Source organism: Anser brachyrhynchus (assembly GCF_964034855.1).
Source record: "Anser brachyrhynchus genome assembly, chromosome: 4".
In the NCBI taxonomy this organism is placed as follows: Eukaryota; Metazoa; Chordata; class Aves; order Anseriformes; family Anatidae; genus Anser; species Anser brachyrhynchus.
In genome coordinates, this window is record NC_137698.1 from 69607278 (window position 1) to 69634322 (window position 27045).

Here is a 27045-nt window from a genome sequence, read left to right on the forward strand (position 1 = left end):
CAGGTTGCCTAGGGAGGTGGTGGTGTCACCATCCCTGGGGGTGTTCAAGGAAAGGTTGGACCTGGTGCTTAGGGACATGGTTTAATGGGTGATACTGGTGGCAGGGGGATGGTTGGACAAGATGATTTTGGAGGTCTATTCCAACCTTAATGATTCTATGATTCTCACTAAACAAAATATCTCTGATACGAGAAAGAACTGCTACAGTGTGTAGTACAAGACGCCCCTAAGTGCAAAACCCATAATTTACTAGAGCTGGGGCAGTCTTTTATTATTCTGGGTCTCTCAAAGAGCCTCTTGAAGTGCTGCTCCTCAGCACCACCGCGGCCAGGCGCCCTCCTCGCCGTTGGCAGGCAGCCCCCCTCGCCTCCCCTCAGCGCTGCGAGGGAGATGGCGGCGGCCCCTCGGGCTCCCCTCAGCGGGGCGGCGGGAGGCGGGCGGCCGGAGGCGGGCTCCCTCCTCGGCGGCGCCCGCTGCGGGGCCTCGGGAGCGGCTCCAACCCCTGCCGGAAGAGGAAGGCCGCCGGGGCGAGCCCGGCAGGAGCCGCAGCCCCGCAGCATCCCCAGGGGACGGCTCCGGGAGGGCTCCCCCCGTGAGGAGCGGTAGGTGGCCCGGCGCCGGGCCGGCCCTGCCGGCGGCACGGGAGGGAAGGGCGGAGGGAGGAGGGCAGGGGGGCGGGCAGAGCCCGGCACGGCTTCGCCTCAGCGGGGTGCGGGTCCCAGGGGCTCCGCCGAGGAGGAGGAGGGGAGGGACGGCGGGTCCTCGCCCTCCGCCGCCGCGGCCCTGCCCGGCCGCCCCTTTCTCTCTCGCAGGCCCCTCTTTCCTCTCTGATCTGAGATTTGATTTAATATTTTTTTTTCCTGGTTGAAAATCCAGCTCTTAACCCGATTCAAGACTTTGTTAAGGAGACAGAGACGCCTTCCCACGGCTTAAGCAGGTGAAGCCAGACCTAGGCGATTTCAGAAGGAGGAAGCGGCGGTAAGAAAACACCAGAAGGATGGAGCTCGCCCTGCTGCCAGAGCCCACATCCCTGCTCGTGGGGCAGGGCAGGGCCGCTCAGCGCTTCCCGAGAGGCGCAGAGAGGCACAGCGATGCCGGGCGTCATCACAGGGCCAGGGCAGGAGCCAGCGGGACACGGGCCTGGAATCACTGAGAGGCAGAGCCGAGGGGGTCAGGGACACTTCGTGTCCAAAGGAACAACTTCCCCAAGCCCCAGAACTTCCCCCCGCTTAAACCGCGTCCCACGGAACTCAGATGTCGTGGTGGAGGTGAAGCGTTTTGTTTTTGCTGACAGGGTGCCAGGGTCTATAAAATGTTTCGTGGTTTCCTGCCTAACAAAAAAATATAGAGAGGTTTGAACAACAAGACCAATGGAGCACAAAGGCAGAAACATGTAGTGCTTTGGGATGTTGCATAAGGGAAACTGCAACCACATTGCCAAAACTGGAGCTAGCTGAAAGGTCAGTGCTAGCATCAAGAGGTTCAAGCCACACGCTAGCTGAAACGGCAGCAGGAGTGAGGTATAAAGGATGTTGCCCTGCGTAAGTAATCCTGGAATAAAGTTTACCTTGGTACAAAACCCAAATTGTGAGAGAAACAGGATAGAAACTTCCATAATGAACCCATCCCTAAACGTGTGGCTAGGTAGACCCAGGGCCAGGGACTTCTTGTCTAAACAAATGGCTGCTCTGGGTTCCAGATACTCATATCCTTTGGGTAAACAAAAAACGCTAAATATTTGTAGTGGTGAGGACACACCATTTTAAATAAAAGGCTCCTCAACATAACCAAACCCTTCTGTTCTCTGGCAGATTTAAAAGCATAATGCCAACAGCTTAATAAATGGATTGCAGGTGGCCCCCTTCCATGGTTACCTCATCGTGTTTGAACTTTCATGCTGCTTCAGCACTAGTAAACTTAATCCACAAGTAGAGAAATGTCATGAAAATATTTATAGCTTGGCATAACAAAGCAATTTGTAGCTTAGCATAACAAAGTGTTATGATCTTCAGTTTGTCTGGCATGATTTTACATGCACAGTGCCTTGTATATGTAATATGGTATGTCATACCTAGTACAGAATTTATATTAAAAAAAAATCTAGTCCTGTTTTCAGTCCTGATTTATTAAAGTCAATGAATATTTTGGTATTGAATGCCTTTCAGTTGGATGAAATTCTGTTTCCCTTTTTTACTCTTTTAGTGTAACAAATGTTCAGGGATTTTTGCAGTGGAAAGGATTTCATTGTTTTATGGCTGAGATAAAATGTTTTACAAACCTGAAGTTTGCAGATCCATGGTTTGTGTTTTGCTCCTTGTTTTTAATATCTGTTGAAATGGAAGTTTTGCAGAGTGTTGACTGACTTCGTCGTTTGTTAAATACCGAGTGTGATGTGGCCTGCATCCTTGTTAAGGTCTTTAAGACAGTTTTGGAATATTATCAAAGAAAGCATCCCTCTTAGTAGTTCTGATATTTCAGACAAACTAAAATGCTGCCTCAGTCATTTGATTCCTCAACTCATAAACCCTATTGGTGGCTGTCAGCCAGAAATTGAAAAAAAAAAAAATAAAAATCAAGTTTCAGAATTTTGTTCTGGAGTTGTTGTTGCCCTCCAGGATTTATCTTGAGGGCAGCATTCCTGCAATAGTTAAGTAGTTTACCTTTTTTTTTTTTTAAAAAAAAAAAAAAGTGATATTGCTGTAGTTGTTTGCAGTATACATTGAAGGTACTCACATTCAAGTAGTTACTTGAATGTGGATAATCAAAATGAGCACTCTCTCTTATCTGTTTTACTGTAATACTGGATTGAACATTTTGGGGAAGTTTACTTGCATGTTAACAAACTTTGAAGGCCTCTTAGTTCTTTGCTTTATTTGGGATGCCCCTGTAATAGAGTTTGTAATCTTATTGCCCTCATTGTCTGTTTTTTATGAGAGCAAACTTGGTGTTGAGCTAAGAACCAAGAACAGATAGTTGAGGCCCTCTTCCCTTTGAAAATGAGGTAACTTAATAAAGCCACAGCTTACATTTATTGCTCTGAGTTCTGCAGTGAGAAGTGAGAAGAATCAGCAAGATACCCTTATGAAAGGCCTGCAAAATTCTTCCTGTTAACTGGCTATAAATGTCATTTTTTAGAATCAAAGCACTTGTGAACATGGCTCTGAGAGAGGGAGAAACCAGCAGCAGCTCCGTCGATGACAAGCCAGAGCAGAACAGCAATCGTGTTATTGCAATCGTCTTCCTGGCACTGTTCATCGACTTGTTGGGATTCGCTCTCATCTTGCCGCTGTTTCCTTCCATCCTTGATTATTACAGCCGGACTGAGGTACGTCACAGAGGAGGTCAGCCTGCTGGAAATGCTAGGTACGAGGTGTTTAGGGGAGGGTGGAAGAAAACTCCCTTGTCTCGGGGCAACTCAAATAGTTGTAGGCAGAATAACATCTAGCCCATTTAAACTGTTTGAAAAGTGATTTTTTTTGTGAACTTGTATAAGGTTCCTCCCTCTTGCTATTTCATTAAAGGGAGGGATTTGTTCTGGGGGAAAATTCAGTTATTTCCTAGGGGCTGTTCCTTGTACTTACCTTCTGCTGGCCCTGTCTCTTCCTTTTTATTTGATCATGTGTTGCAGTTGCTTTCATCTCTAAAAGATGCTTTCGTGTATGATGTGTGTGTTGCTTTGTGAAGCTGAGGTTTAGTTCTGAAAACTGGGATACAGAAGATCTGGCTGAAGAAAAATATGTGTTTGTATCTAGCTGAGAACTTAAGATTCCCCCAGTCTTGATAAACAAAGAACTAGACACTGATGCCTAAATGCATTTTGTGCTCTAAATGGAAATTGTGTGCAAAATCTATCCCTTGTCATCTGGCTGCTGAGGGCAGTGGTACCAGCAAAAAATCCCTAAGGGTTTTTTATAGTTCGTTCACCAGAGATAGCTAAGGGCTGGATTTGTTGGACAGGCTGCAGGGGGAGCTGACAAGGATCTCAAGAAGTTCAGCAAGGAGAGGTGCAAAGTCCCGTACCTGGGGAGGAACAACCCCAGGCACCAGGACGTGCTGGGGGCCACTGGGCACAAACTGGAGCACAGGAGGTTCCCTCTGCCCCTCAGGAAGCCCTTCTGTGCTGTGCAGGTGATGGAGCCCTGGCACAAGCTTTGCAGAGAGGTTGTGGGGCCTCCCTCCTGGGAAATCCTGTTTGCTCCCACCCCCAGCATCACGTTCACCAGCTTTCAACTTCCATCCTTAGCGGGGAGGTGGCTGCTGCTCTGGGAACTCGGGGCAGAAGGTCGTGGTGGTTCCCAGCTGTGCAGCTGCTCACAGTTGCCATTCTCAGGTGTTACCAGACAAGATGAAGAAGTTGTCGGGGAGAATTATTTTTTCAGCCCACACCTCTGTATCAGAACCCAGGCCGCCTCCAGCTGCAGCTGTAGGCTTTGTCTTTTCTCCTACTCTGTCTCTAACCCTAACCACGGACTCTGACCTCCAGAATCTTTTACTTCCAAAGTATTTCCTATCACCAGGATCTTCTTCACCCTTTTTTTAGGGCCCCCTTCTTTTCAAGTCCCCCTCCTCTTCTCTGGAACCATTCTTTTTTCTCACCACCTCTTTTTTTCTGGAGCTACAGGCCCCTGGCTCTCCCAGTCTAAATTATCTATACACAGAGGGATAGAGTGTCTCTCAGGTTGCTTTATTAAGTGAAGGATGCGGGACGTGCCACTGTTGTTTACTCTTGGTTTTAGCAAGTAGCAGGCCTGATAGTTTTAAAAAGATCTAATCCAGACATCCACCCACCCAAACACATACACCCAATTACCTGTTGCTTGTTAGCATTCCCAATTTAAGCTATTTTTAGCCTAACTGGTCAACCAGGAAATGGTGGGGGGCTTGGAACTAGATGATCTTTAAGGTTCCTTCCAACCCAAAGCATTCTGTGATTCTATGAAATTTTTGATGGGGGAATAAGGAGAGAAGGAATCATCTTACATCACGTCTAGTTCGTGAAGCTCTGGTGCTGTCTTTGAAAATAAAGCAGAGCAACTTTCTTCCTGCTTCTGTTTCCCATCTCTCTGTTTTGCAGGATGGATTGTATTTGTCGTTGCAACGTGGCGTGGACTGGTTTGCGGTGATGGTTGGGATGCCTCCCGAGCGGAAATACAACAGTGTCTTGTTTGGAGGTACGGAATTTAAACAGCTGAAACAAAATCTGCGTTGCTTTCAAGTTATTTGCAATGTTGTGAGAATGATGAGGAAATTGACAAAAAATAAAAAACATACAAAGAGCATAAGAGGTTTTGTAGTCTCCGTTCTCAGAGGTTTTCAGCCTCTGACCGGATGAAACCCTGACCGTTTTCTGGTCTGACCTCAGAGCTGACCCTGTGAGCAGGAGGTTGGAGTAGGTGCCTTCCAGAGGTCCATTTTAACCTGAATTATCCTAATTTGTTCTTCAGAAATGCAGGCCTGCTGCTCCTTATTGTCAGACTGCCAGCTGAGGCTCAGGAGCCTGCTGTGCTCTACCCTGCCCGGTCACAGAAATTCTTCTCCCCTCACAATTGCTCTGTACGTGACTGGAGACCAGTCAGTAGGGAACACTGGAATTAGGAGCTCGTGAGTTCAATTCCCACCTCCCCCTGGGCAGCTAGAGTGCAGCACTGCTTCTAAATCTCATTAGTCCTATTAAACGCGGTAGAGCTGCTGACTTGTAGGGTCAAGAAGCATTTGCTGTCACTAGAACACTCTGGTGTGGGTGAGCTCCAGTAGGAGCAGTGCAGGAAATCCAGTGCTCGTTTTCAGTCGGATTACTGGCTTTGAATGGTAGGAAACAGTTTTCCTTAATCCCTCAGAAATCACTTTCTGTCTCCTCTGGGACCTGGCTCCTGGCTCCTCACAGTCTCAGAATTTGTTCAAACAAGGGGTAGGGAGCTCCCAGTCGTGTCCAATTCATTGCCTTTCCTTTTTCTTGCTGTGTCCTGTACCCCTGGGAGCACTGTATCCCTTGGTTTGGCTCAGTTGCTTTCAAGGGGAAGGAGAAATCTCCTTGTTCCTTCCACAGGGGCCCACCTGACCCTTTTGCTCTTCAAAGAAAATATAATATGTAACTGGGAACTTGCAAACAAACTGGCTCGGGAAGGAAGCTGGGGTCCCTTGCTGCTTTCTCTCTTGGAGAAAAGCGTTTAGGAGCAGTACAGAGCAATGATGGGATGTTCACTAATTACCTGACATCCACAGGCAGTGAGGGTGTAGACGAGGTGGCTGCATTGACCTGGTATCTGCCACGTTTGACTCCATCTCTTCTGCTGGCTCTGATGACAGCTCCTCTTAGTGATCCGCCTGATTTCCTAAACCAGCAGAACACTTTTTCCTAGATTAGCTTGCTGCCAGGTTGAGTGGAGTTCACTCACCGGAGAGCTGACCAGGGCTGCAGGAGCCCGGGAGGATTGACAAACCATCTTATTTGTAGGCAACTGCTGCCTCAGCCCATCTTTTCTGGTTGCACCTTAAATGGTTACAGTGGAAAGGTTCGTTACACTTGGGATGTTAAGCAGAGGCCAGGGCAGGATATTTTCTGCTGTCCTTCATCTTTGCTTAGACTGCCGCCTGTGCAGGGCAGAAACCTGCCCGTTCATGCTGAGGCCCTGAGGACACCAATGTTTAACTGGACCGGCTTTTGTGGGCTTTTGAGCTATCACGAGGAACTTTTCTCCCCAAGGTGTTTGGTATCAATATTCTGCCTCCCTTAAAGTCGATGGGAGCAGTGCTTCTGGTCTCTGTCTCCTCAGCCTTTTTTAGCTTTGATAACTGAATGATCTGAGATGTATAACCCAGTTTTTCCTTTAGAGGAAAAACTATGGCAGCAAGACATTTTTCTGCCTGCTTGTTGAGAGTGTAGTGCAAATTAATGAGCGTGTGAAGCTAGAGATGGCAAGAGAAAAGAGGAATTAAACATCACAGAAGCTGGAGGCAGATTTCAAAAGACTCTCGGAGTCTGTTGGAATCACTCCTACCTCTTAGTGCGCCTCGCTAACAGCAGTGCTCGTGTCCTTCTTTCCATGATAAGAAGGAAAGAAAAGCTAATTATATTTGACAGAATCAGGTTCAAACAATCAAAAAATTCTTAAAAGAACTGTGACTATTCCCTCTGCTTTAGGAACAGAAAACATTTGCAGATTCTCCAATGTTTCCCAAACTGACTACATACCATTATAACCAGTGAGTTTCAAACAGCTTCTCACCAGTGAAGTCACCAGCGACCCATCCAGCTTATCTCTTTTGCTCTGGCCTGTCTGTGCCTTTGCCTCCTCAGTCAAATAACCACGGAAGATCGGTGTTTTGAGGGTGGTTTGGTTCCAGAGACAAGCTGTTGTTTATAGCTGTTGTTTTACGTTTCATTGTGTGTTTTTAACAGACCTAACAGACTGGTAGGTCTGGAACAGGTTGGCTTTGTATCTAAGATTAAAGTAGCAAGTGCAATGATATCTATGTGTGTTTTTTTTTTTAGGTCTGATTGGCTCAATGTTTTCCATCCTGCAGTTTTTCTCCTCTCCCCTCACTGGTGCTGTGTCAGACTGCTGGGGCAGAAGGCCCGTCATCTTGCTGACAGTGGTATGTCTCATGCTGGCTTCAGTCATGTCACCTCACTGCACAGTTGTAGGCACTACGGTCTTGTGGTTGGCACAAAGGGTAGGGAAATTGAGTGTTCCAGGCGCGATGGTTGTGGGCTTCTTCTTGCCAAGTCACTTGGCTACACTTCCGAAATTGAGTGCTTAAGCTGAGGTTCCATAATTGTACGCAGAAGGCACCAAAATACCTATCTGGGATTTTCCAAAGTCCCTCACCCCTGTGAAGGAGAGTCCGACTTCAGATGCACAGTTCACAAATGACAGATTCACTCCCTGTAAATTTTAATTCCCCAAGCGTCTAATGAGTGCTGATCGCTTCATGACCTATTTCACAGAGCCTGGCGTTGGTTAGACATTGCTATGTGGCAGTGAAAAAAGGACGGATTTCTTATGAAAATGAACATTCCCCAAGAAGTTTTCTCTGTTGCTAGTCAGAGTATGGGGTTCTAATTACAGAAGCAGTGAAAGTATGGTGGAACTTGGCAGTGAATGATGTACAAAGCCTGCTATTCTGTTGGGCTGTGGAAAGTGAACTAAATATATGTGTGCTTATGATTGATTATGAAATTAAAGGGCTAGAAGTGTGAATTCTTCTTATTTTGAACTCAAAATTCTGTTGGAAACAAATGGAGCAGGATGTACAAAAGTGGTTTTGTGCCCAGGGCTGATTTAGCTCCCTTTGAGCTTTTCTTACACTTTTTATTTTATTAAGTCTCCCTACTTCATTTATATGAAGTTCTTACGGATTTGGTTCTACTTTTTTTTATATCACTGTCCAGGACACAGCACAGTATCAGCATATTCAGGCATTTCTGTTGTATAGTTTTTGGAGCAGCTGTTGAAGAATGGAAAAAGAAACTCAAATGTTTAGCAGCGAAATGAGCAGAAATAAGAAAAACTTTCCCGCCCCTTATAAAGAACCCTTTCTTTCTTCTGCAGATGGGTTTGATGGCATCTTACGCGCTATGGGCTGCCTCTAGGTCCTTCGGCGTTTTTCTCCTCTCCAGGATCATAGGTGGAATAAGCAAAGGGAACGTCAGCCTCTCCACAGCTGTAATTGCTGACTTGCACTCTCCAAAAGCACGGAGCAAGGGCATGGTGAGTTATACCTGTAGGGTAGATGTTTGGGTTTACTGGCTAACTTTTAATTGATTTCAGGTGCTCCGAATATTTTCCTCAGCAGCGTGTGCATTGATCGAGTGAAAACAGGACCTTCTATACTGCCTTGCTTTTGAAAATGTGCCAGACGGCTTTGCTGGCGAGCTCTCACACTTTCCTTGTCAGTGGCTTTCACCTCCAAGTGAAATGCAGATGTCCTAGAGGTTGAAAAGCTACCTGCCTAACTGGTAAAACCATTCCTCCTGCTGCTAACTTTAATCCTGATGATAACAGCTGAGAAACTGAAAGATCTTTTATCTCAGAATGGCCCAGTTTTGGTAACTGGAGCTCGCTTGTAGGACAATTGTTTTTTCTCACCTTTCCAAGCTGTGGCAGCGCAGCAGCAGTGCCCAGCATGCCCCTGCCTTCCTTGGATGATGCAGTGCCTTCAGGATCTGAGCTCAGCAGGTGATGGATGTGGCTTTGGCTGACTGAGCAGCGAGTGGGCTGAACAGCTGCCCTTTCCTCTTCCAAAAGGCAGCGGACCAGATGGAAACACCCTGCAGGCTGAGCTTTGCCTGTGGATTGCCAGTTAGATCTTTTATCTTAAAAAAGCCTCGGGGGCCCAAACTTCTATTAGCAGAGAGTTATAAACCACCGTGCGGGGCAGCTGCGTCTTGGGAGGGGATTTCACAGTGATAGCTAATGAATTTTCCAAACAATTTATTACAATCCTGGTGAGACAAGATATATTTCTGGAGGAGGATAGCCATACAGCAGTAGGAAATAAAATGGGTCATAGCTTATTTTTAGGGCTTGAGAGCAAGTAGCTTGGGCTCACATCCGTATGGCTTAACTCCCTCTTCTTTTCCAAAGCAGTGTGGGCATGTTCATTCTGCTTTCTGGGAAGGGTCCTGACTGATGCCGTTCCCAAAGTGTGCTGGGGCGTTGTCTGAGAGAATGCTGCTTGGGCAGGCTGAAACAGGGCTGAAGATGGGGGGCAGTCGGGACACCTGAGTGTGCCCTGGCCTCCTTTAGTTTAGTGCTACAGGTAAAGGCAAATAGACTGAAAAGCAGGAGGATTGGGTTCTGGGATGGCACAGTTTTGGGTCCTGCATGTGTGAGTATATGTCTTTGAATGTTTCTTAAAGAAAATGATCCAAATCCTGCACTGTTGTATTGTTAACCAACCAAACTGAGACAAATGATTCAAATCCATGTTCTCTCTGTTAAACTCCCATCTCCTATGTGCAGGTTCTACCTCTTTTCCTGTGTGCTGGTTTCACAGCGAGTTAATAAATCCTCTTTAGTACCTGTACTGCATTCAGGTTGTTCTGGGAAGCCTCTCAGCCTCTATCAGAAATATATTGCTCTATATTTTTTTTTTGCTCTATATTTTTTTCTATATTTTTTTTTGCTCTATATTTTTTTTTTATATTGCTCTAAATATATTCCTTAATACTGAAATTACCAAAGCAATTTAGAAGCTATAGACATCACTATGAATTCCTACCATGGTGCTGTCCTGTCTTCCCCAAACAGTTTTACACTACAGAAGTTTATTCTATGGCTGAAGGATCTGCTGGCTGAACAATCCCTGAGGTGAAACTTATTCCCTTTCCCAACTTCCTTTCACTCATCATTGTGTAAGGAATAGTATCCCTTCACCACGTTGCAGTTTGTCACTGCTGCTTTGCTGGATAGGCAGAAAATGAAATGGGATATTTGGAAATAACAGGTTTTTCACACTCAGTGCTCTTTGGTTATGTTGTGTATGTGTCTGCATTTCTTTAAGGCAAATGCCAGGAATCCAAACTGCTTTAGAACTGAGCTACCTGAACAGACTGGTGACTAAAACTACGTGTCGATGTGCATTTGTATCGTTGCAGGCAATGATTGGTGTTGCCTTCTCCCTTGGTTTTACCCTGGGTCCCATGATTGGAGCTTACCTAGCCATGGAGCCAGAGAAAGGAGAAGTCTTCTATCGTCGTTCCGCATTGTTAGCACTCACATTTGCTGTGGCTGATTTAATTTTCATCTTCTTCCTGCTTCCGGAGACACTTCCCAAAGAAAAACGGGTAAATGAGCTCTCAATCTGAAGGTCTGTCTTCCTTGCAAAAACAGGATTTGAGAACTGTTGAAATACTGGAAGTATTGAAGGGGCTGAGCCAATATCTCAAGAATTTAGCTCATTCCTGGGACCAGGATTTCATACTATTCAGGCTGATATCAAGGTGGTTGTATGATGGCCCCACCTCCTAGCCCAGCGTAACGTGAGAACTGTTTATAGCTAGCGTGATGATGAATTGCTGCCTTTGGTGTGTTAAGTGAATTTCCCCAAAACTATTGGAAACCTGGGAGGGAGCTATGGTCATTTTGACTCCCCAGAGAGGAATTTTAGCTAATCATAAAAGCACATCCATCAGAGGCTGTGGATTTTCTTCCAGTTGCCCAGTACGTTAGATTTTTTTTAACTGTTATTTTATCTGTGCTTGATTATTGTGAACACTAAAGTAGCCATGACTCTTAGGTCTGTGAAAGACAGCACAGCTCAGAGAGAAAATGTCTAAAATCCTCTTAGGATTTGTGGGGCAGCACATGTATTAGCATCATGATTTAATACCGTGTGATCAGACACTGTCCAAGATATTTCTATCTGATAAAAAGTCTCTTGGAAGACTGGTGGTGTGGGAGAGCCTGAATTCAGTCCTACGTGTCTGGATGAAACACTTGATTTCGGGTTGTCAGCTGGACTGGATCTTCCTTGTCGTCCTTTGCCTCTAAGCAGCACTCAGACGTTGAATCATGCTCAGTCTCTGGACAGCCAAACCTAGCTGATACAGAGAAATGCTGTTCAGGAAACTTGTCTGCGACGCTCCTGGCCGGGCAAAGCTTCAGACCTTCCTTGAGTGTTTCCCAGCAGGGTGTGTCAGATGTGAAATTGGTTGCTTATGTGTGTTCCCAAACACTACAGCTTTATTTTTTTATTTTTTTACAGCTCTTGCATGTGTCATCTGTTCCTCTTTCCTATTTGGCTGCTTCTAAGCATTCCAGATAAAATCCTGTCCCTGGTTAGAGCTGCACTCTGGGGTGACGGCAACGTGTTTATGTAAGGAAGTGCTGCAGGGTGAATCTGTATTCTGAAAACAATTCCACCTTCACTGTGGAGGGATAAATGGTTTTGGGGCCTTCCTGTACGATCCCTGACCAATACCCTCCCCCTTTCATTATCCTCTTGGGAGTTCTGCCAATAAGCTAGATAAGCTAATCTGTGCTCCTCAACGTGACTGAACTGTGATAAGAAAATGAGCGCTCTCTCCCTGCTCTGGGGGACTCTGCCTCCCTGCAGCAGTAGGTGTTGCATGAGGCAGGTTTATAGGTGCCTCTCGAGGTCATGTTAAGTAGACAAGTTGTTTAATTCCTGAGGAGATGGTGATTTTTCTGGCATTGGAGCTTATGATTGGGATCAGCATCAGTGCTTTTGTGCTGTTTCCTTCCAGCTTGCCTTTGGGTAGCGGACCCATGCAGTTCGTGTGGTCTAGGGTATTTTTAATTGCTCTTGTTAGGCTGCTTTGCTTGGTTTTTGGGTAATCGCTCCCACTTGGAGTGGAAGAGGAGCGGTTTCCCTGGCCTCCAGACAACTGGGTAAGGGCAGGTGTGCTGGCTGCCTCTCTGGCTCCTGGCTGGGCTGAGCTGGAGCAGGGGCTGCTGCAGTATCGCGGTGGAAAATGTTGGAAGGACGTAACTGTGAGAAGGGGAAATGGTAACGATAACTGGTAGGAAGGTGTGTCAGCGGGATCGGACATCTGGTTCTTTGAAATATGCTGTGTTCTCATGATATTCGTGTTTCTTTATCAGTCTTCCTTTTCACTGGAGAGCCGTAGAATATTCCAAGTTGGAAGGGACCCACAGGGATCATTGAGTCCAAGAGACTCGAGAGAAGTGCAAGTATTTCATTCATTTATGTTGGAATTGACTTGTAGAAAAGGGAAGGTGAAGGAGGCCAGGGGGAGCAAGGATGAGTTTTCATCCAAAGATAACAGAGTTTTTGCTACCCTTTTTGCCCTTTTTTCAACTCTTCCCTAAGTTTTTCAGGTGAAGAGTGGCGGGAGCGTTTTTATCTTTTACCTGCCAGAGACGCTGGTCTTATGTGAGTTGCCAAAACAGCTCCTGCTGTGACCTGCTTGGTAGAAGGGAGGAATAGAAGCACGTCTAGTAGAGTCTAGCCCCCTTAAGATTTTTTGAGTCAATTTTTAGCTGAGCTGCTATGATCAAGGCTGGCTTCCTGAAGGGAGGGTCTTACAACTTTGTTCTCTGGTGTCTGGTTTGAGTGCTGGTGCTGGAGCTTGGAAGGCCCAGGCTGCATTCCTGGTTTGGACAGACTCCGTGACTTCAAGGCTTGTTACTTAATCTCTCTGCATTAGAGGAAAACAGGAAACAGACACTGTGAGAAATGTTTGATGTTTGAGGTGCTTTGGGTGATTATGAAGTGAAATCGAGCGATTTTTCAATAATAAGTCATAAGCACGAAGATTAAACACGACATTGTAGATTTTGAACCTGAAGAGGTTCTAAACTCCACGTAGCTGGTGACATTCCCTGAAATGGGCAGTGTGTGCTTTGCTATTTGGGGCTGGCGAAATGCTTTTATCAGTTCTACTATGTTTTTTTCATCAATCAGTGGGTGAAGTCATTTCTAGATCATTGCGTCTAGGGCAAAGGTAGGAGAAGTTTAAAAGAAAAGAAATTAATATATATTTCTATATAAATAAAATCAGCCTTTTAGTACAAAAGCAGCTTGGCACCCTGTCTGACATGAATAATAACTCAAAACAGGTACAAACTGCAGATTTTTTTATTACTCGCAGACATTCATGAAGAGAGTTGCTTGTTACCAGTGTCTGTGTGCTGCACTACAAACACCATCATGCCAACAAACACAGGAACTGAGGATTGCTATGAGCCAGCTTCAGGAAATCCTCTAACAGACCTCATAAAAGCACGAGGAAACTTCTTCTAAGGGAGTGTCTTTTTACCCTCTGTAATACATGCAGTGGAAGGGGAAACAAATAGCCCAGTTTGTTTTATGTGGATCAGCAGCCTCGTGGCTTTATGTAAAACAGCCTGGTATATTGATCTGACTGATGGTGGGAGACCAACGGACTCCAGAGCTGGGCTGTTGGATGCTCAGAAGACTGTCAAAACAAGCCAGGTTGTGTTAATACCATTCTAAAGGTGGATTTGTTTACAGCTTTTTTTAAACCCAGTCCATACATATCCTCGAGGCACGCGCTGAAGTTAAGTTCTGCTGGTAATTTACCCTTTAATCTCAGCATCGAAGGAGACAGCAGCTTCCTCCCTCCCCAGCTGGGATGAGGAGGAAGTGCATCAGATGAAGCCTGTGCAGTGCTTTGAGGGCATTAAATGCTAAATGCGATTATTTAGGATTCTTGAGTCCCTCTTATATCTTCCTGTGACTGTCTTGCAAAGTAACAGCCTTAATTCTCCTACTTTGAAAGGAAACGTTTCCTTAAGAATTTACACAGTGTATATATATATATATATATATATATATATATATATATTTGCTTTTCATGTTTTAGAATAATAATAATAGTAAACAACTTTAAAAAATTTAATTCCCTGCAGATGTATGAAAAAACATCTCCTAAGCTCCTGGTGATGAAGAGCAGGGATGGTGTCACTAGATGCATAATTAGGTTGAGAAGTGTGGAGTAGGAGGACCAGAAGTGCTACAAAATAAATTTTCCCCTTAAAAAAGCCACACAATGTGGGTGTGTAGAATCTCTCTAGAAATCTCTCTAAGGAATCTCTCTAGAAATGGTATTTTCCGTTGCTTCCCCAGGAGGTGTCACTGGCTGGCTAAAAGAACCACCGGTACCACACCAGGCTGTCACCTGATGTGCTGCTGCACCTACTGCTCTCAGACCTGTAGCACACACAAATCCCCAGCTTTCCACGAGGCTGCAGGCAGGTGTGCCATTCCCTACCCAGTAAATGTTCGTTGGACAGGAGGGGTGATGCAAAAAGGGAGCCAAACCGAGCCACCTTCAGTCTGTGCAGAATGAGCTGCTTCTGCTTTTTAAGCAACCCAGGAACGAATCTGTTTTCAGTGCAAACTGCTTTCAGTGCTTTACCTTCTAGTTACAGTCTTGGAGCCAGTTCAGGAAGTCTGGGATGTTACTGGGGGTTGCTCAGACCCCAATACCAGTGGTCTTGTTTCATCTCAGGTAATGCTTGTAGGTATTGAAGCGCTTCTGACTGTTGCTGTCATTTTCTTGCAGTAGTAATTACATGAGTTTTTTTAAATAAACCTCTTTCTGTCATTAGGTCTCCTCTGTGACATCTGGATTTCAGGCAGCCGTTGACTTGCTCAGTCCTTTGGCTTTATTTCAGTTCTCTGCAGTCACCCGAGGAAAGGAATCCCCTTCAGAGAAGAGTAAGTGTTAATTTGCTTTCTGTATTACATTATGTCTTTTGTATGTGGGGATGGTTTCTAAGTGCAGATTTTAGTCACGCCCTTTTGGAAGCAGTACTTTTTAAAAAGTGCTCATTTAAAATCCACCCTATTAATTTATAAACTTATGCTGACCCTCATATTCCCCAAAAAAACAGGTTTTAGACATTAGTGTTTTGAGGATTTCTGACTTGCTACTCGCTTATTCTTCAGGCACTGGCTGCAGGAAGTGAAGTGATTTAAAGAGACAGCTCAAGGCATAAGTAAGGGACATGTTAATATACGGGTCCAAGCTGCAAAACAAGAAATTTTAGACGGGAATTTTATTTCTTGTTTCAGGATTTGGAGATGTAGGGTTTGAGCTGGACATTTCACTACATTAAATTACTTAAGCCATAGAAAATGAATCAACATTTGCTAGGTCCACCAACTAATCATCCTTGCTGTTGCATCAGGAAAGGGGTAATACTTGCCTCGTGAGAAAACATGTTAAACACTGCATTCACAGGAAAACAAGTAAGACTATCTATCAAAGACCATAGATGGCTTAGAAGAAGGGATGCTGTATTTTAGCCAATATAGTCCTGAAAGCAATATTGCAAGGTATTAGACTGAATACAGGAACTGATTGAAAATAAAGAAATCAGAGGGTACAAATGTGAGGAATAGGGACTGGACTGGATGAGTGAGAGCACAGAGACACAGGGAGAGATCAGTCTTTCGGGCTCTTTTCTCACCAGAGGGAAGGTAATGAGCAGAATCCATTTCATGGCATGTCTTGCCATGTCTCTATTTAAAATGAGCATCTGAGGAAAGACCTTTTCCCTGTACAGTTATTTGATGTCAACTATAACTACTGCTATTATATAACTGTTGCTGTTATATTTTAAAGCAATGCTTGAAAAAGTCCACCATATTTCTCTCTTCCCCACCCCCTTTTTTTTTGTGGTGTTTTCTTTGTTTAGATCTTCAGAATCTGAAAATGCTGGGCGTGGTTTATTTCCTGTACCTCTTCCTGTTTTCTGGTTTGGAGTATACACTGAGTTTTCTTACTCACCAGAGATTCCAGTTCAGCAGGTACAGCATGCTTAAAAGATACATGTCATGTATTTCATCTAGGCTATTTTCCAAAAGCTTGATTTAAGGTCTTTTATTTTCAAGAAAGAGGCTTGAAGACTATTACTAACATCAGTTGGTAAGAGTCAAAAAACAGCCACTGCATTCATTTGCACTTGGGCTTTGTGGGAAGAATTTAAGAAAAAATAGGCACACCGCTTCTAACCACAGGAAATACTCATTGAATGCACGCCTTCTAAGACCTAAAGAAAATCAATGCACAAGATTAAACTAAAGCTTCTGAAATATCTGTAGCTGGGCTAGTTGTATTGATTGACTAGCATAAAATCTTTTCTCTTCTTCTCCAGAAGAGTTTTTCAGTATCAGGACAAATCTTGAGGCTCAAAAAAAAAGGCAAAGGATTGAGGGATAGCCATGTGATTGCATTGCATACGATGCACAGTCATTACATCTGAGAGTTTGATTTCCCCTAGTCAACCACTAGAGCAGAAAGAACAGAATCCACTAAAAGAAGCTCAGCTTGAAATATTTTTCCTGCCAGCTCATAGGAAGATTCCCAGCCAGGAACATGATCTTGCAGCTTGATTCCGTATGTGCGTCCTTTCCTTTCAGTGATTCTCAGGATTTTGTCTCATCTCTTTGTGTCTGTCTTTCATTACAGTTTGTGGCTTAATTAATGTGTGCACAACAAGGAAAGGTCTTCTGGTGCATTAAGCCTGCTTCTGCACAGTCCTTTCAGGATAGCCACATAGTGAGATACTTGACTTTATGCCGACAGTACAGGCTGTGTGTCAAACACGCTTGTTACAGAGGTGAGAACTTCTAGCTGAGAACATCCACATAGTACAGTAGATAAGAGAGGTGAAAGGGACACTTGAAATATTTCAGGGTGGAAGGAGTGCAAGCTTCCCAGGGCAGTGCCTCATCACCACCGTGCCTGTGCCAGTTCCTCGGAAACCAACAGCTCCTGCATGTAGGGCAGAGATTTGCCATGGCACGAGGTAACGTGTGGGCTCTTTGTGGGCCACCCTAGGAACAACTCAGCTACATCGCAGCAGTCTAGAGACCACTGCAGTATTTGCCAGCAGCCACCCTGTCTCTGAGTAACGGGTTCATCTTCTTTCTGTTTGCCTGTCGTGGAAATTAATGTCCACGTATTAAGAACTTGCACTGCTCACGTGAGCATCTAAAGGCATTTTCTCTCTTGCTCAGGAAAGGGTCTACACTGGACCTGCGCATCCCAGGGTGGAACGCTCTGTGCATGACTTTGTAACCTGTGTTTTTGCCTCCCTTATAGCATGCAGCAGGGCAAGATGTTTTTCTTTATTGGAATAACAATGGCAGTCATCCAGGGAGGTTATGCTCGCCGAATCAAGCCAGGAAATGAAATCAGAGCTGTAAAAAGGGTAAAAAAAAATATATAAAAATCTTTGTTTTCTTTCCCCCCCTAAATCTGATGTATTCAGTCTAAAGAGCAATAAGCGGTGGTTGGAGGCTATAGCTGTACTTGTCGGATCAAAAGAAAATTCTGTCTCATTTCAGTGGTGGGCAGGGGTAAACAGAATTCTTCCTCTAGTCTACAACTTGTGGTCTTCCATATTACAACAGCATTTACCGACATACAGGCAGCAGTTTCTCTGACAGAAGTGTGCATTTCTTTGCTTTGTTTGCCTCTTTCATCGTAGAGATGATGGTACTGCACTGAGATGACAGGGAATAGCTCACGCAGCTTATATGGCTGTGGGACAAGTAGATGTGTCTTGTCACTTACATTTGTGTGTGGAACTAAAGACAGCAGGTTTCCAGCATTTCTGAACTTCTCTTGCTGCTTGGTAACATGTCTGCTTGGACAGCTAAAGCCTCCATCAATTTATTATGCATTATTTTGAGGCCAGTGTGATTTCAACAGTGGCAAATCACACTGCAGCCTGGTGAACTGACCCGGCTTTTCTTGAAAGTTATTTCTGCTAGGGAAATCATCTCCACCCCGCTCCCTGGCAGGCAAAAGCTAACGATGTGTTTGTTGTGTCACAGGGGAAGCATTTCCCTAAGAAAACTCACACTGCTGCACTAGTGCTGCTCTATCCTCTGCATCATCTTCCTCTGTGTTCGCTGTCACTGCACTGCAGTTTATGCAAACTGTGGTTCACCCTGTGAATCTCTATATTCTTTCCTCTTTCCTGCACAGGGAAGTGTAGTTACTGTGAAATACTCATTTAGTTTAACTGGCCAGTTGCTTCTCGTACACACCCACGTGCTCCCTGCCGAAACCTGCAGGCCCCTGGGCATGTTTTCTGCAGATGCGTGTGGCTCGAGTGGCTTTTGTGGGAATTCTTCCTTTCGCTGTGGTGATTCTGGCGATTTGTTTATGGATCTGGATTGTATGGCAAATGTGGCTTCTCTTAGCACAGTGGTTACAGTATGTCATTAATCACCGAGTTTTCAAAATGAGGCATTTTGTGGGAGTGGAATTAAAACCGTGCAGCAGGTCTTAACTGATCGGTTTTCACAGAAAAAAAAAATGTGTGTGAGGGAGAGATCACAGGGGAGCTGAAATCCAGGCCCTTTGAATAGAGGAATACCCTTTTCTTTTTTTCCTAGTGAATTCCCCCATTTTTTCTTCTTGGCTCCAAAAACACAGGCTCCAAAAGCTCAAGAGGGTTTGACACAACCCTTCGAATCAGGCAGTGCTGCTGTGAAAAATTAAAGGAGCTGTAGCACACAAGCTTTTTGATCTCTTGTGCTAGCTCACAAGATGAAGAGATGAAACTAAATTTCTAGACAGTTCCACACACAATGAGGCAGAAAAGAATGCAGATCATGTGAGAGAACTGCGAAAACAATGTTTTCCTCAACTGGGAGATGAGCTGTGGAACTATCACCTGTGTTATAGGTGACTCCAGTGCGTATGTGGTCTGCAATCATGTGGCACGGAGAGAACAGAGAAGTGAATTGTGCTTATGTGTGGCCGTCCAGATGAATTTGCAATGTCTGCTTGGGAGGAAAGGTTGCCCTGGTTTAAGCGTAATTCCATCAGGGGAAAAGACCTGGTAGGACACCTGGAGTGAGGCTTTAACAAGTCTGGCTTAAATGTAACAGTGTGACTCATTCATTTTTGCAGGCTATTATGCTGCTGATTCCAGCTTTCCTGTTAATTGGATGGGCTGCAAATGTGACCCTGCTGAGTGTTGGACTGTTGCTGTACTCCTTTGGTGAGCTAGTCAAAACGCCTGAATTCTAAGCACACGTAATTTTTCTTTGCATATTTATTCATTAATTAAGAAAGGCACACTTCTAATTTCAAGGTATTAGTAGCAGAAGTTGATGTTTCTGTTTATACAAACTGGAAGGAATAGTGTCTGTTGCTTCCTCGTGTTGTTTGTATCCAAGGAAGTTGCCATGGTGATATTTGGAAGCATCCCCAGTGCTCCTGTTGGCCCATCTCACTGCGGAGCTCGTGTTTTGTTTTTTTTTCCCCCCATCACCAGGCCTTAGAAGCAAAATATTCACTAAATAGCTCATCTCAGGAAAAGAAGAGAGCATTTCTTTGTATTCCAAAAGTGGCTGCGTTATTTCTTAGGCAACAGGCTGACGAGAGCTGCACCATGTTAAGGTGAGGGCTGGAGCAAGATTCAGGCTGAGCATGAGCGAGGGCAAATCAGCTTTGTCCTGAACGTCGGGGCTCGGGGCTGTGCTGGCTGGACACTGCCCTGCTCTCTTGCATTGCAAGCTCCTCGTTCAGGGAGGGAGCTAAACTCCCCGTTGCTTTTGATGAGTGCAGATGGTTTTCAAAGATGCATAACTGCTTACATAAACGGTACTCTGACAACTTAAGCCATTATTCTGGGAAACAATTCTGAATGAACTTGGATTCATCAGTGACGGGGCAATACCAAAGTGTCTATCTGAGAAAAGATTTACTGCTATCGTTGAGAAGCTTCAAATAAGGCTAATTATGAAAGGAGCCTTCTCTTTTGCACGATGCAGACTGATTTAGGAGTAAACTCCCAACCACAAACTGCATCTGTTTAGTAGCTTGCTTGCCTAGGAACAGCCGTGTGTTGGACAGGTTTCAAACTCTAGCTCTTACCTACAGCTTGCCTTGCTTTTGAAAGCCACTTGTTGAGGAGGCGTGAGAGGTGGTATTCAGTTTGTTCGACTGTGCTTCTAAGTTAAAAGTTCCCAGTCCGTGTACCTGGGTGGAAGACACTGGCTCTTCCCTAGCTAAGCCATCTAGAAATGCCTCAGGAGGGACCTCTTTTCCCACTCTCTCTCCCTCCCCAAGGAATTAGGGCGCCTGCAGTTAAGGCAACAAATCCATCGTTCCTGCTCTCCAATCGTCCTTCCCTTCCCAGAAAAGATTCTGCTTTGCATGCTGAAAGCACTTCCCTCTTGGCAGAAAAGGTCTCTGTTGCAGTAAGAGGGCAGTGATTGCTGAGCAGCTCTTGGCTTTTTTGTTTAAAAAATGTTGTAACCTCTTGCTGAACTTAACTGTCTTATTTCTCAAGCTGCCTCTTTCATCTCTGAGTAAAGCCTTGTGCATGGGGACAGCAGGGTTCTGTGTACGGCAGCTCATTGCCTGGTGGAAATGGGAGCGATTCCCTTCCCCTTCCTCTGGAAAGCTGCCCCTGAGCTGATCTGCCCCACCCACCCCTCTCCCTTGGGCTCCTGGAACGAGTGGCACTAATGGGAAACACCTGCTCAGAGCACATGGCTCTTCGTGCAGGTTGGCTTTGAGGGGGTGTTTTTGTTATTGGACTGGATTAAATGGTATGATTCAGTGCCCCGGAGCTCAGCATACTTCTCTGCAGTAGTAACAAGTTCAGGCCACATGTTTTTCGCGATTGCTCTTCTAGCTGAACTCTCTGTTGGTCATTGACAGTCTCTTTTGTGTGTTTTTCCAGCTGCTGCCATTGTTATCCCATGTTTGTCTGCGGTGGTATCAGGCTATGGTGAGTGTCCTTGCTTGGAGGGGCAGCCCCTGGGCAAAGTGTCTTTGTATGCACTTGGCTCAAATGCGGGAGTGACCTCAAGTTTGGTGATGCATCAGGAGGAACAGCTGGGTCTTTGGGCTGCCTTAGGGCTGAATGCTGGACTAGGCACTGTGGCTGCGGCTTGTCCATAATGCCTCTTTCTTTTTACCAAAAGAAAGCTAGATAGGACCCTAGGTACGACCGCTGGGGCTGGGAAGACAATATCCCAACCCCGAGAACATCTAAAACATCCCACAATGAAGTACAGGAAAGTACTCTGGAACCTGGTTTGTTCCAATGCGCTGGGTCAACTTGAAGCAACCACCGTGCTGGTCATGATGAAGAGGATCAAGACTAGGAGGTAAAAAATGAGGCTCCTGGGCAAAGAGCACAAACACCACCGAGCAAGGAAGAGCCTGGGTCTCTGAAGGAGCCACCAGCCATCTGCCAGCAGTGAAGTCATTTCTTCCTGATTCCTTGGAAAAGAGCTGGATGTGGTGCTGGTTGCTACGGAACCCTGTAAGGCAGATGTAGCTGAGCTGCCATCCGTGGAAGCCAGCTCCTTCTTTAGCTTTGGTTCATTACCAAGGCCGCCAGCACTACAGTGCTTGCTGAGGGGAAAAAGTAGGGCTTTCCTTTTATGTGGCCTTTACTTAAACTTGCAACCATGCACCTATATTTTACATGCCTGTGCCACAGCAGAAAAAAAATTAACTACTTTAAAATCTAGGGAAGCAGATTTAGCTCTTCTATATATGGTAAAGTTTTAGCCTTTTTCTGCGTCTGTTTTGGTCTTTGTTAAGTGTTCTTTGGTGTGTGTGTGGGGGGTGAGCTATGTTGTCCATGCACGCGCATGCTTGACAAGTTCTGAAGAGTGTTTAATGATGCAGTCACATTTACCTTGTTGTGGGACAAAAAGTGCAGTGAGTGTGAAATGAGAGGAGGGGCAGATACATGGGCAGATACAGGGCGTAAAGAACCAGCTCAAAGAGCCCCAGCAGTGCCCTGCCCTTCAGGCTGTCCCTGCCCCAGGCAGAACAACGCTGCAGCCTGGTTAACGACTCTCTGCCTTCACAGGTTCTGCCGGCCAAAAAGGAAGAGTGATGGGGATCCTGAGGAGCCTGGGGGCTCTGGCCAGGGCCCTGGGCCCGATCCTGTCAGCCACAGGTGAGCAGGGCCCTTCCTCCTTTTGCCAAGGTCCCTGGGGGAGCCTACAGCCTGGGTGGGGGGGAGGAGATCAGGAAGGGAAACCCCAGTCCCCAGCTCCGAGCCCTACAGCTGCCTTTGCAGAAGGAGATGTCCCCGAGAGCTGCAGGGAAAGGGCCAGGGCAGGGCGAGGGCCCCGTTAGCATCAACAGGAGCCTCGTGGATGAACTGAAAGGTTCATACGAGCAGAGGTAACGCTAAGCCAAAGGTAGTGCCTGATTCTTTAGGCATCTCAGCAGCATCAAACTAACCCATCCCAGCACATGGCTGCACAGGCAGAGGAACACCCCGGCATGCAGCAGGAGCCAGCAGCTGACCAGCAGCTCTTACCCTTTCTGGGCTTAGTTTCAGCCTTTTTGGCAAGAAACCCAGCCTGCTGCATGGGGCTACCTCAGTGCCAGGGCTGGCTCTGGGAAAACCAGTCAGTGAGATCAATCAAGGGCTCCTTTGCTCTAACAGCTCACGAAGCTCCATCCCCATGTTGTACAAATTAGGCAGGGACGGTCAATAATCTGCAATACATGAAAAGAACTCTCCTGCGTTAAAAGCTCCTGCAACTCCTAAACCAGATTAAAGCAGGCACACAAGGCCAATGCTGCTGGTGTTCGGGGCAGTGACCAGTGGCCCTCAGGGGAAGCAGCCATGCAGCACACCAGAGCCTGAACTCTGAGCAAAGTTAACTCTGAGCACAGCCAGCACCGGTTCCTCACTGCACCCAAAGGCCAAACTGGCTCACGCTGGCACAAACGACTGCCCTGTGCCTCAGCAAGGGTACTGCGTGCAGGGAACGGCCAGGAAGGAAGAGACTAGCTTTGGACTTAACAGCAAAACCAAAATGGCAGAACAGCTCCACAGTGCAGCACTCGTACTGCCCTTCGTGCCTCCCAGCATTAGATTTACATGCGTTTCGTATGAGCAGCCATGGAGGAAGTGCTGGGGCAGAGTTAAGAGTTTCCAAGTGACTAAAGTGGGATAAGTGAATAGGAACTCCCCCAGTTTCTACACTGGCAGGAATGAACATATCCCACGTAAAATAACCACCTTTAACATGCTGTTCCCTTGGAAGAGAACTATTACCAGTGATACTATTAGCCACCTCCTGCTTGTAACATGTGCAAGGATATACAGTAAAAAGTCAGTGATTTTAGCTGTACTGCCACCTGTGTTCTCCCTTTGTTATTGAGAGCAGGAGCTATGAATGCCTGCTCACTTATATGCATGGACAACTGTGCTAAAGAACCAAATTTGTTTCCTTTTCAGTCTACTGGCTGGCAGGGGCAGAGGTTTGCTTCACTGTCTGTGGAGCTTTCTTCCTCATCCCCTTCATTTTACTTGGTTCTATAAAACAGCAGACAAAGGAGGAGTAGACAAAGGTAGCAAGTAACCACAGAACTGTCACCAGCTTCTAAGATCTCCCCAAGACCTGATTCTCGCTACCTGACTCCAGTAGCCAAAGCGGAAGATCCTCTGGAAGGCCAGATGCAAAGATGCAGCAACAGCAAATTTCAGATTTCTTGCAGCCTCCACAACGAATTCTGTCGGCCGTGGCCTCCCAGCTGGCTTGGCTAGTTCTGCAAACAGAAAAAAAGAAAAAAAACAAGAACATGCAGCTCAGTAAAGTATTCAGATCATGGGACAAAGCTGGGCCAGCTGAGAGTGGCAGTACAGCAGCACTGTGCTGCGCGGCATAGCCCGAAGTTAGAGTTCAGCACCCAGTGCTGTTAACTGCCCCCCTGCAGTGCATACAGCGCTGCCCTTTGTTCATCTGCTTTGGTCATGAGCATGAGCCAGAGCAACCCCACTGCCAAAGCCACCACAAAATGGAGTTCTGCCTGGTTTTCGCTACCAGACAACAAATTTACAAGAGCTGTCTAACGGGAAGTTTCTATACACCTCATGAGATCTGCACAAGTTCTCAGCGGACCTCATAAAAGCTGCATCAACTGCCTTAAAGCCCGACAATCAAACCCAAAACAAGCAGCACACTACAGGCTTCCTGAGCCTGACTGGTACTTTGGCACAGGTGGACTGTTTTTAATACACAACTGAGATGTTTTGTACTTCTAATACTGTACGGTATGTTTTTGATGACCAACCACTGTCCTTTTGCATTACAAATAAACCGTTACGTTGTACACACGTAGTCACTGCTTCATCCAAGCCTAACATCACTGCTGCTACTTGGCTGAGCAAGATTGGAGTCCGGAGTTCCACAGCAGGAACCAGAAGCCTCCCCAAGGAGCCGACCGCTGCTGACAGGGTGAGAACTCCCAGGCAGGGCTGCGGAGGCTTCTCGGCAGAGGGGGCAGGAGGGGCTGGCGGGGAAGGACCCTGCCACCTTCCCCCAGGCAGACCTTCAGCCTAAACCCAGTTGTTGCTGCTTTTTGGTGTCCCTCCTGCCTACTGCTCAGGTGGAATGGCTAGGAAGGAAGTCCTATAGAAGCCAACTGAAGTATTTTTCTGAGAATACACGAAATCAGTTATTAATCAACATACTAATCGTTAACAGAAAACAGCTAATTAAACACTGTAGAATAAAACTAGAAAGCAGAAGGGGAAGAGACTTTTTTTTAAAGAGTTTTATTTGTGAGTAGAACTTAATGATACAAGAAAAAGAAAAATACAGGACTTTATTTTGCCCCAAAGTGTGTAACCATACCATACATGACTACATTTCATATTGTAATACAAAGAATTAAAAGAACAAACTACAAAATTAGAAATTAAGAGTCATTGCATATGTGGTCAAGATAAATGGAGGGACTCCATTAATGAACTGAAACATAGAGCAATTAGTAATTTAATTACGACCCTGCAATAAAACACAATTTAGCAAAATAAGTATTGTATGCTTCCTAGTGTACAGAGGACATACAAGGTTAAAGTACAAGCTCAAAGCCATTAGTGCCATGCAGTCCTGACTAAACAGTACTGTTCAGGGGGCTCGCGCACAGTGATTCCTGCTGCTCCTACTCCCGCCCTACCTCTCCCCATCCCAGAACAGGTGAAGTTACACTTCTCGTGGTACTCGATACTACCTCCAAACCTCTTCCCTCACTTGAAGCCTTACAGCTCTGCCATTTCAGCTGTTTTCCCTTCACTGTCTGAAACCAGTCCAAGGCATCACCACGCCTCAGGCCTAATGTAGGCCTTTCTAATCCGAAGCTGCACCCAGCTGCTGAACCCACCTCTTACTCGATGCTTCTACTGCATGAATTAATTGTAAGGCATTAATTTCCTGCTATTTTACCAATCACAATGGTTAATAATACATTATCCTACAAGGTAACATCCACGTTCTGTTACTGACCCTTACTGCACGTCAAAGCATCTCCCTCTCCCGCACACGAAGGAGTTTTCAGTGGTTTCTGCTGTTACAACCAGAAATGCTAATACTGGAAACCGCACACGATTCACAGCCTTCCCCACCTGGGGCTGGGGTAAGTTACGTACGGTTTCTGGAGAATTCTTGCAAGCTTTACCTATCAGATTTGGAAACTACTTTTACAATTAGTGATAGACAGAAGCATGGCAATAACTGGAAAATAGGTAATTCAGTAGTGAAAGTGATTTTCTTTACCATGCTACATATTAAACAAACATTTATAGCAAACATCTGTGAAAATACATCATTAAGAAGGTTAGCTGGGATTTCTGTACTTTACTGCTGGCAACAACAACAACAAAAATAAAGAAATGCCAGTGTGTGGTTTTTTTTTTTTTTAAGTGAAAATAATATCAAAAGAAGGTTCAATAGTGTAACACATTTACATTTTTATCATGGTAAGGGATAAACACAAAAGGCCGCGAATAGGGTTTATATGCAACAGGTTTGCATGTGCACCCAAGGTATTTTTAAGAAGGTGCAATAAACCCGTACTAAGGCCTAAAATACAGCTGCCCAGGCTTCACATCACCAGCTGGAAAGCTTCTGGCAGAGTCACTTTAACCTTTTCTAACAGCCCAATTACCATATGACTGATTCCTAGGGAGGCAAGAACTGAAAGACAGATTTCCCCCAAGCTGTACTCACTGGAAAGGCTGGGCTCCTTCAACGCACACGAGCGGAACACGCCAGTTATTTCAGTCCTCCTAGACAAAGATGATTTCAAGTGCCAGACGTAAAATAAAGTGAAACACACCTTCATTTCGTTACAATAGTCAGAAGAGAGGAGGAAGAGAGGAGGAATGGATAGTCTTAAAGCTTTACTAAAACATGATCTGTAATCACAAGATTGCAGAAGCCTACGTGTCAGTTCAAGACATCCCCTTGAAAACACCACTGCAAAAGCATCCTCTCTAGAAGTCAACATTTAAGAAGAAATTTACTTGGGACTCTGAGCAGAATATTTAAAGAGAAAGCTTCTTGTGGTAAGCAATTTGTGTTGCATTTTTAATTGTGAAAACTTTTTCTCCTGTAAAGCGGTGGGGGCTTTGAAGTATAAATAGTGATTCAATGACTTCTGCGTGGAAATCATTGGTATTTGATTAGAAAGTAGGGATCAGATCTGCGGTAGCTGCTGAAAACACAGGATTAGCACCTTTTCAGATGTTAATTTCTGGTTATAACCTTAAACAATCAAGCCATAACTCGAGGGGC

The 27045-nt window shown here is 45.4% G+C and overlaps 1 protein-coding gene across 5 annotated transcripts; it reads left to right on the forward strand.

The window, feature by feature from the left end:
* On the forward strand, positions 1 to 24580 carry MFSD10 (major facilitator superfamily domain containing 10). Of its 5 annotated transcripts, XM_080590602.1 has the most exons (14): positions 464 to 602; positions 877 to 978; positions 3136 to 3325; positions 5075 to 5171; positions 7493 to 7596; positions 8553 to 8711; positions 10601 to 10789; positions 15063 to 15171; positions 16155 to 16266; positions 17564 to 17672; positions 19388 to 19478; positions 21171 to 21218; positions 22317 to 22406; positions 23706 to 24580. In XM_080590602.1, the coding sequence occupies exons 3-14, from the start codon at positions 3155 to 3157 to the stop codon at positions 23810 to 23812; spliced, it is 1386 nt and encodes a 461-aa protein (XP_080446728.1). In that variant the 5' UTR covers positions 464 to 602; positions 877 to 978; positions 3136 to 3154; the 3' UTR covers positions 23813 to 24580. The 5 variants fall into 5 exon arrangements, with proteins under 5 accessions (XP_080446726.1, XP_080446725.1, XP_080446724.1 ...); XM_080590600.1 differs by lacking the exons at positions 877 to 978; positions 23706 to 24580 and adding an exon at positions 22994 to 23687 and having other exon boundaries at positions 1 to 602; XM_080590599.1 differs by lacking the exon at positions 877 to 978 and having other exon boundaries at positions 2 to 602; positions 23795 to 24580.
* The last annotated feature ends 2465 nt before the right edge of the window (positions 24581 to 27045 follow it).

Coding starts and splice junctions, on each gene's coding strand:
- MFSD10 (XM_080590598.1), top strand. CDS start 391: ATGGCGGCGGCCCCTCGGGCTCCCCTCAGCGGGGCGGCGGGAGGCGGG. Junction 3,326..5,074: donor ATTATTACAGCCGGACTGAG/GTACGTCACAGA, acceptor TCTGTTTTGCAG/GATGGATTGTATTTGTCGTT. Junction 7,597..8,552: donor CCGTCATCTTGCTGACAGTG/GTATGTCTCATG, acceptor TTTCTTCTGCAG/ATGGGTTTGATGGCATCTTA.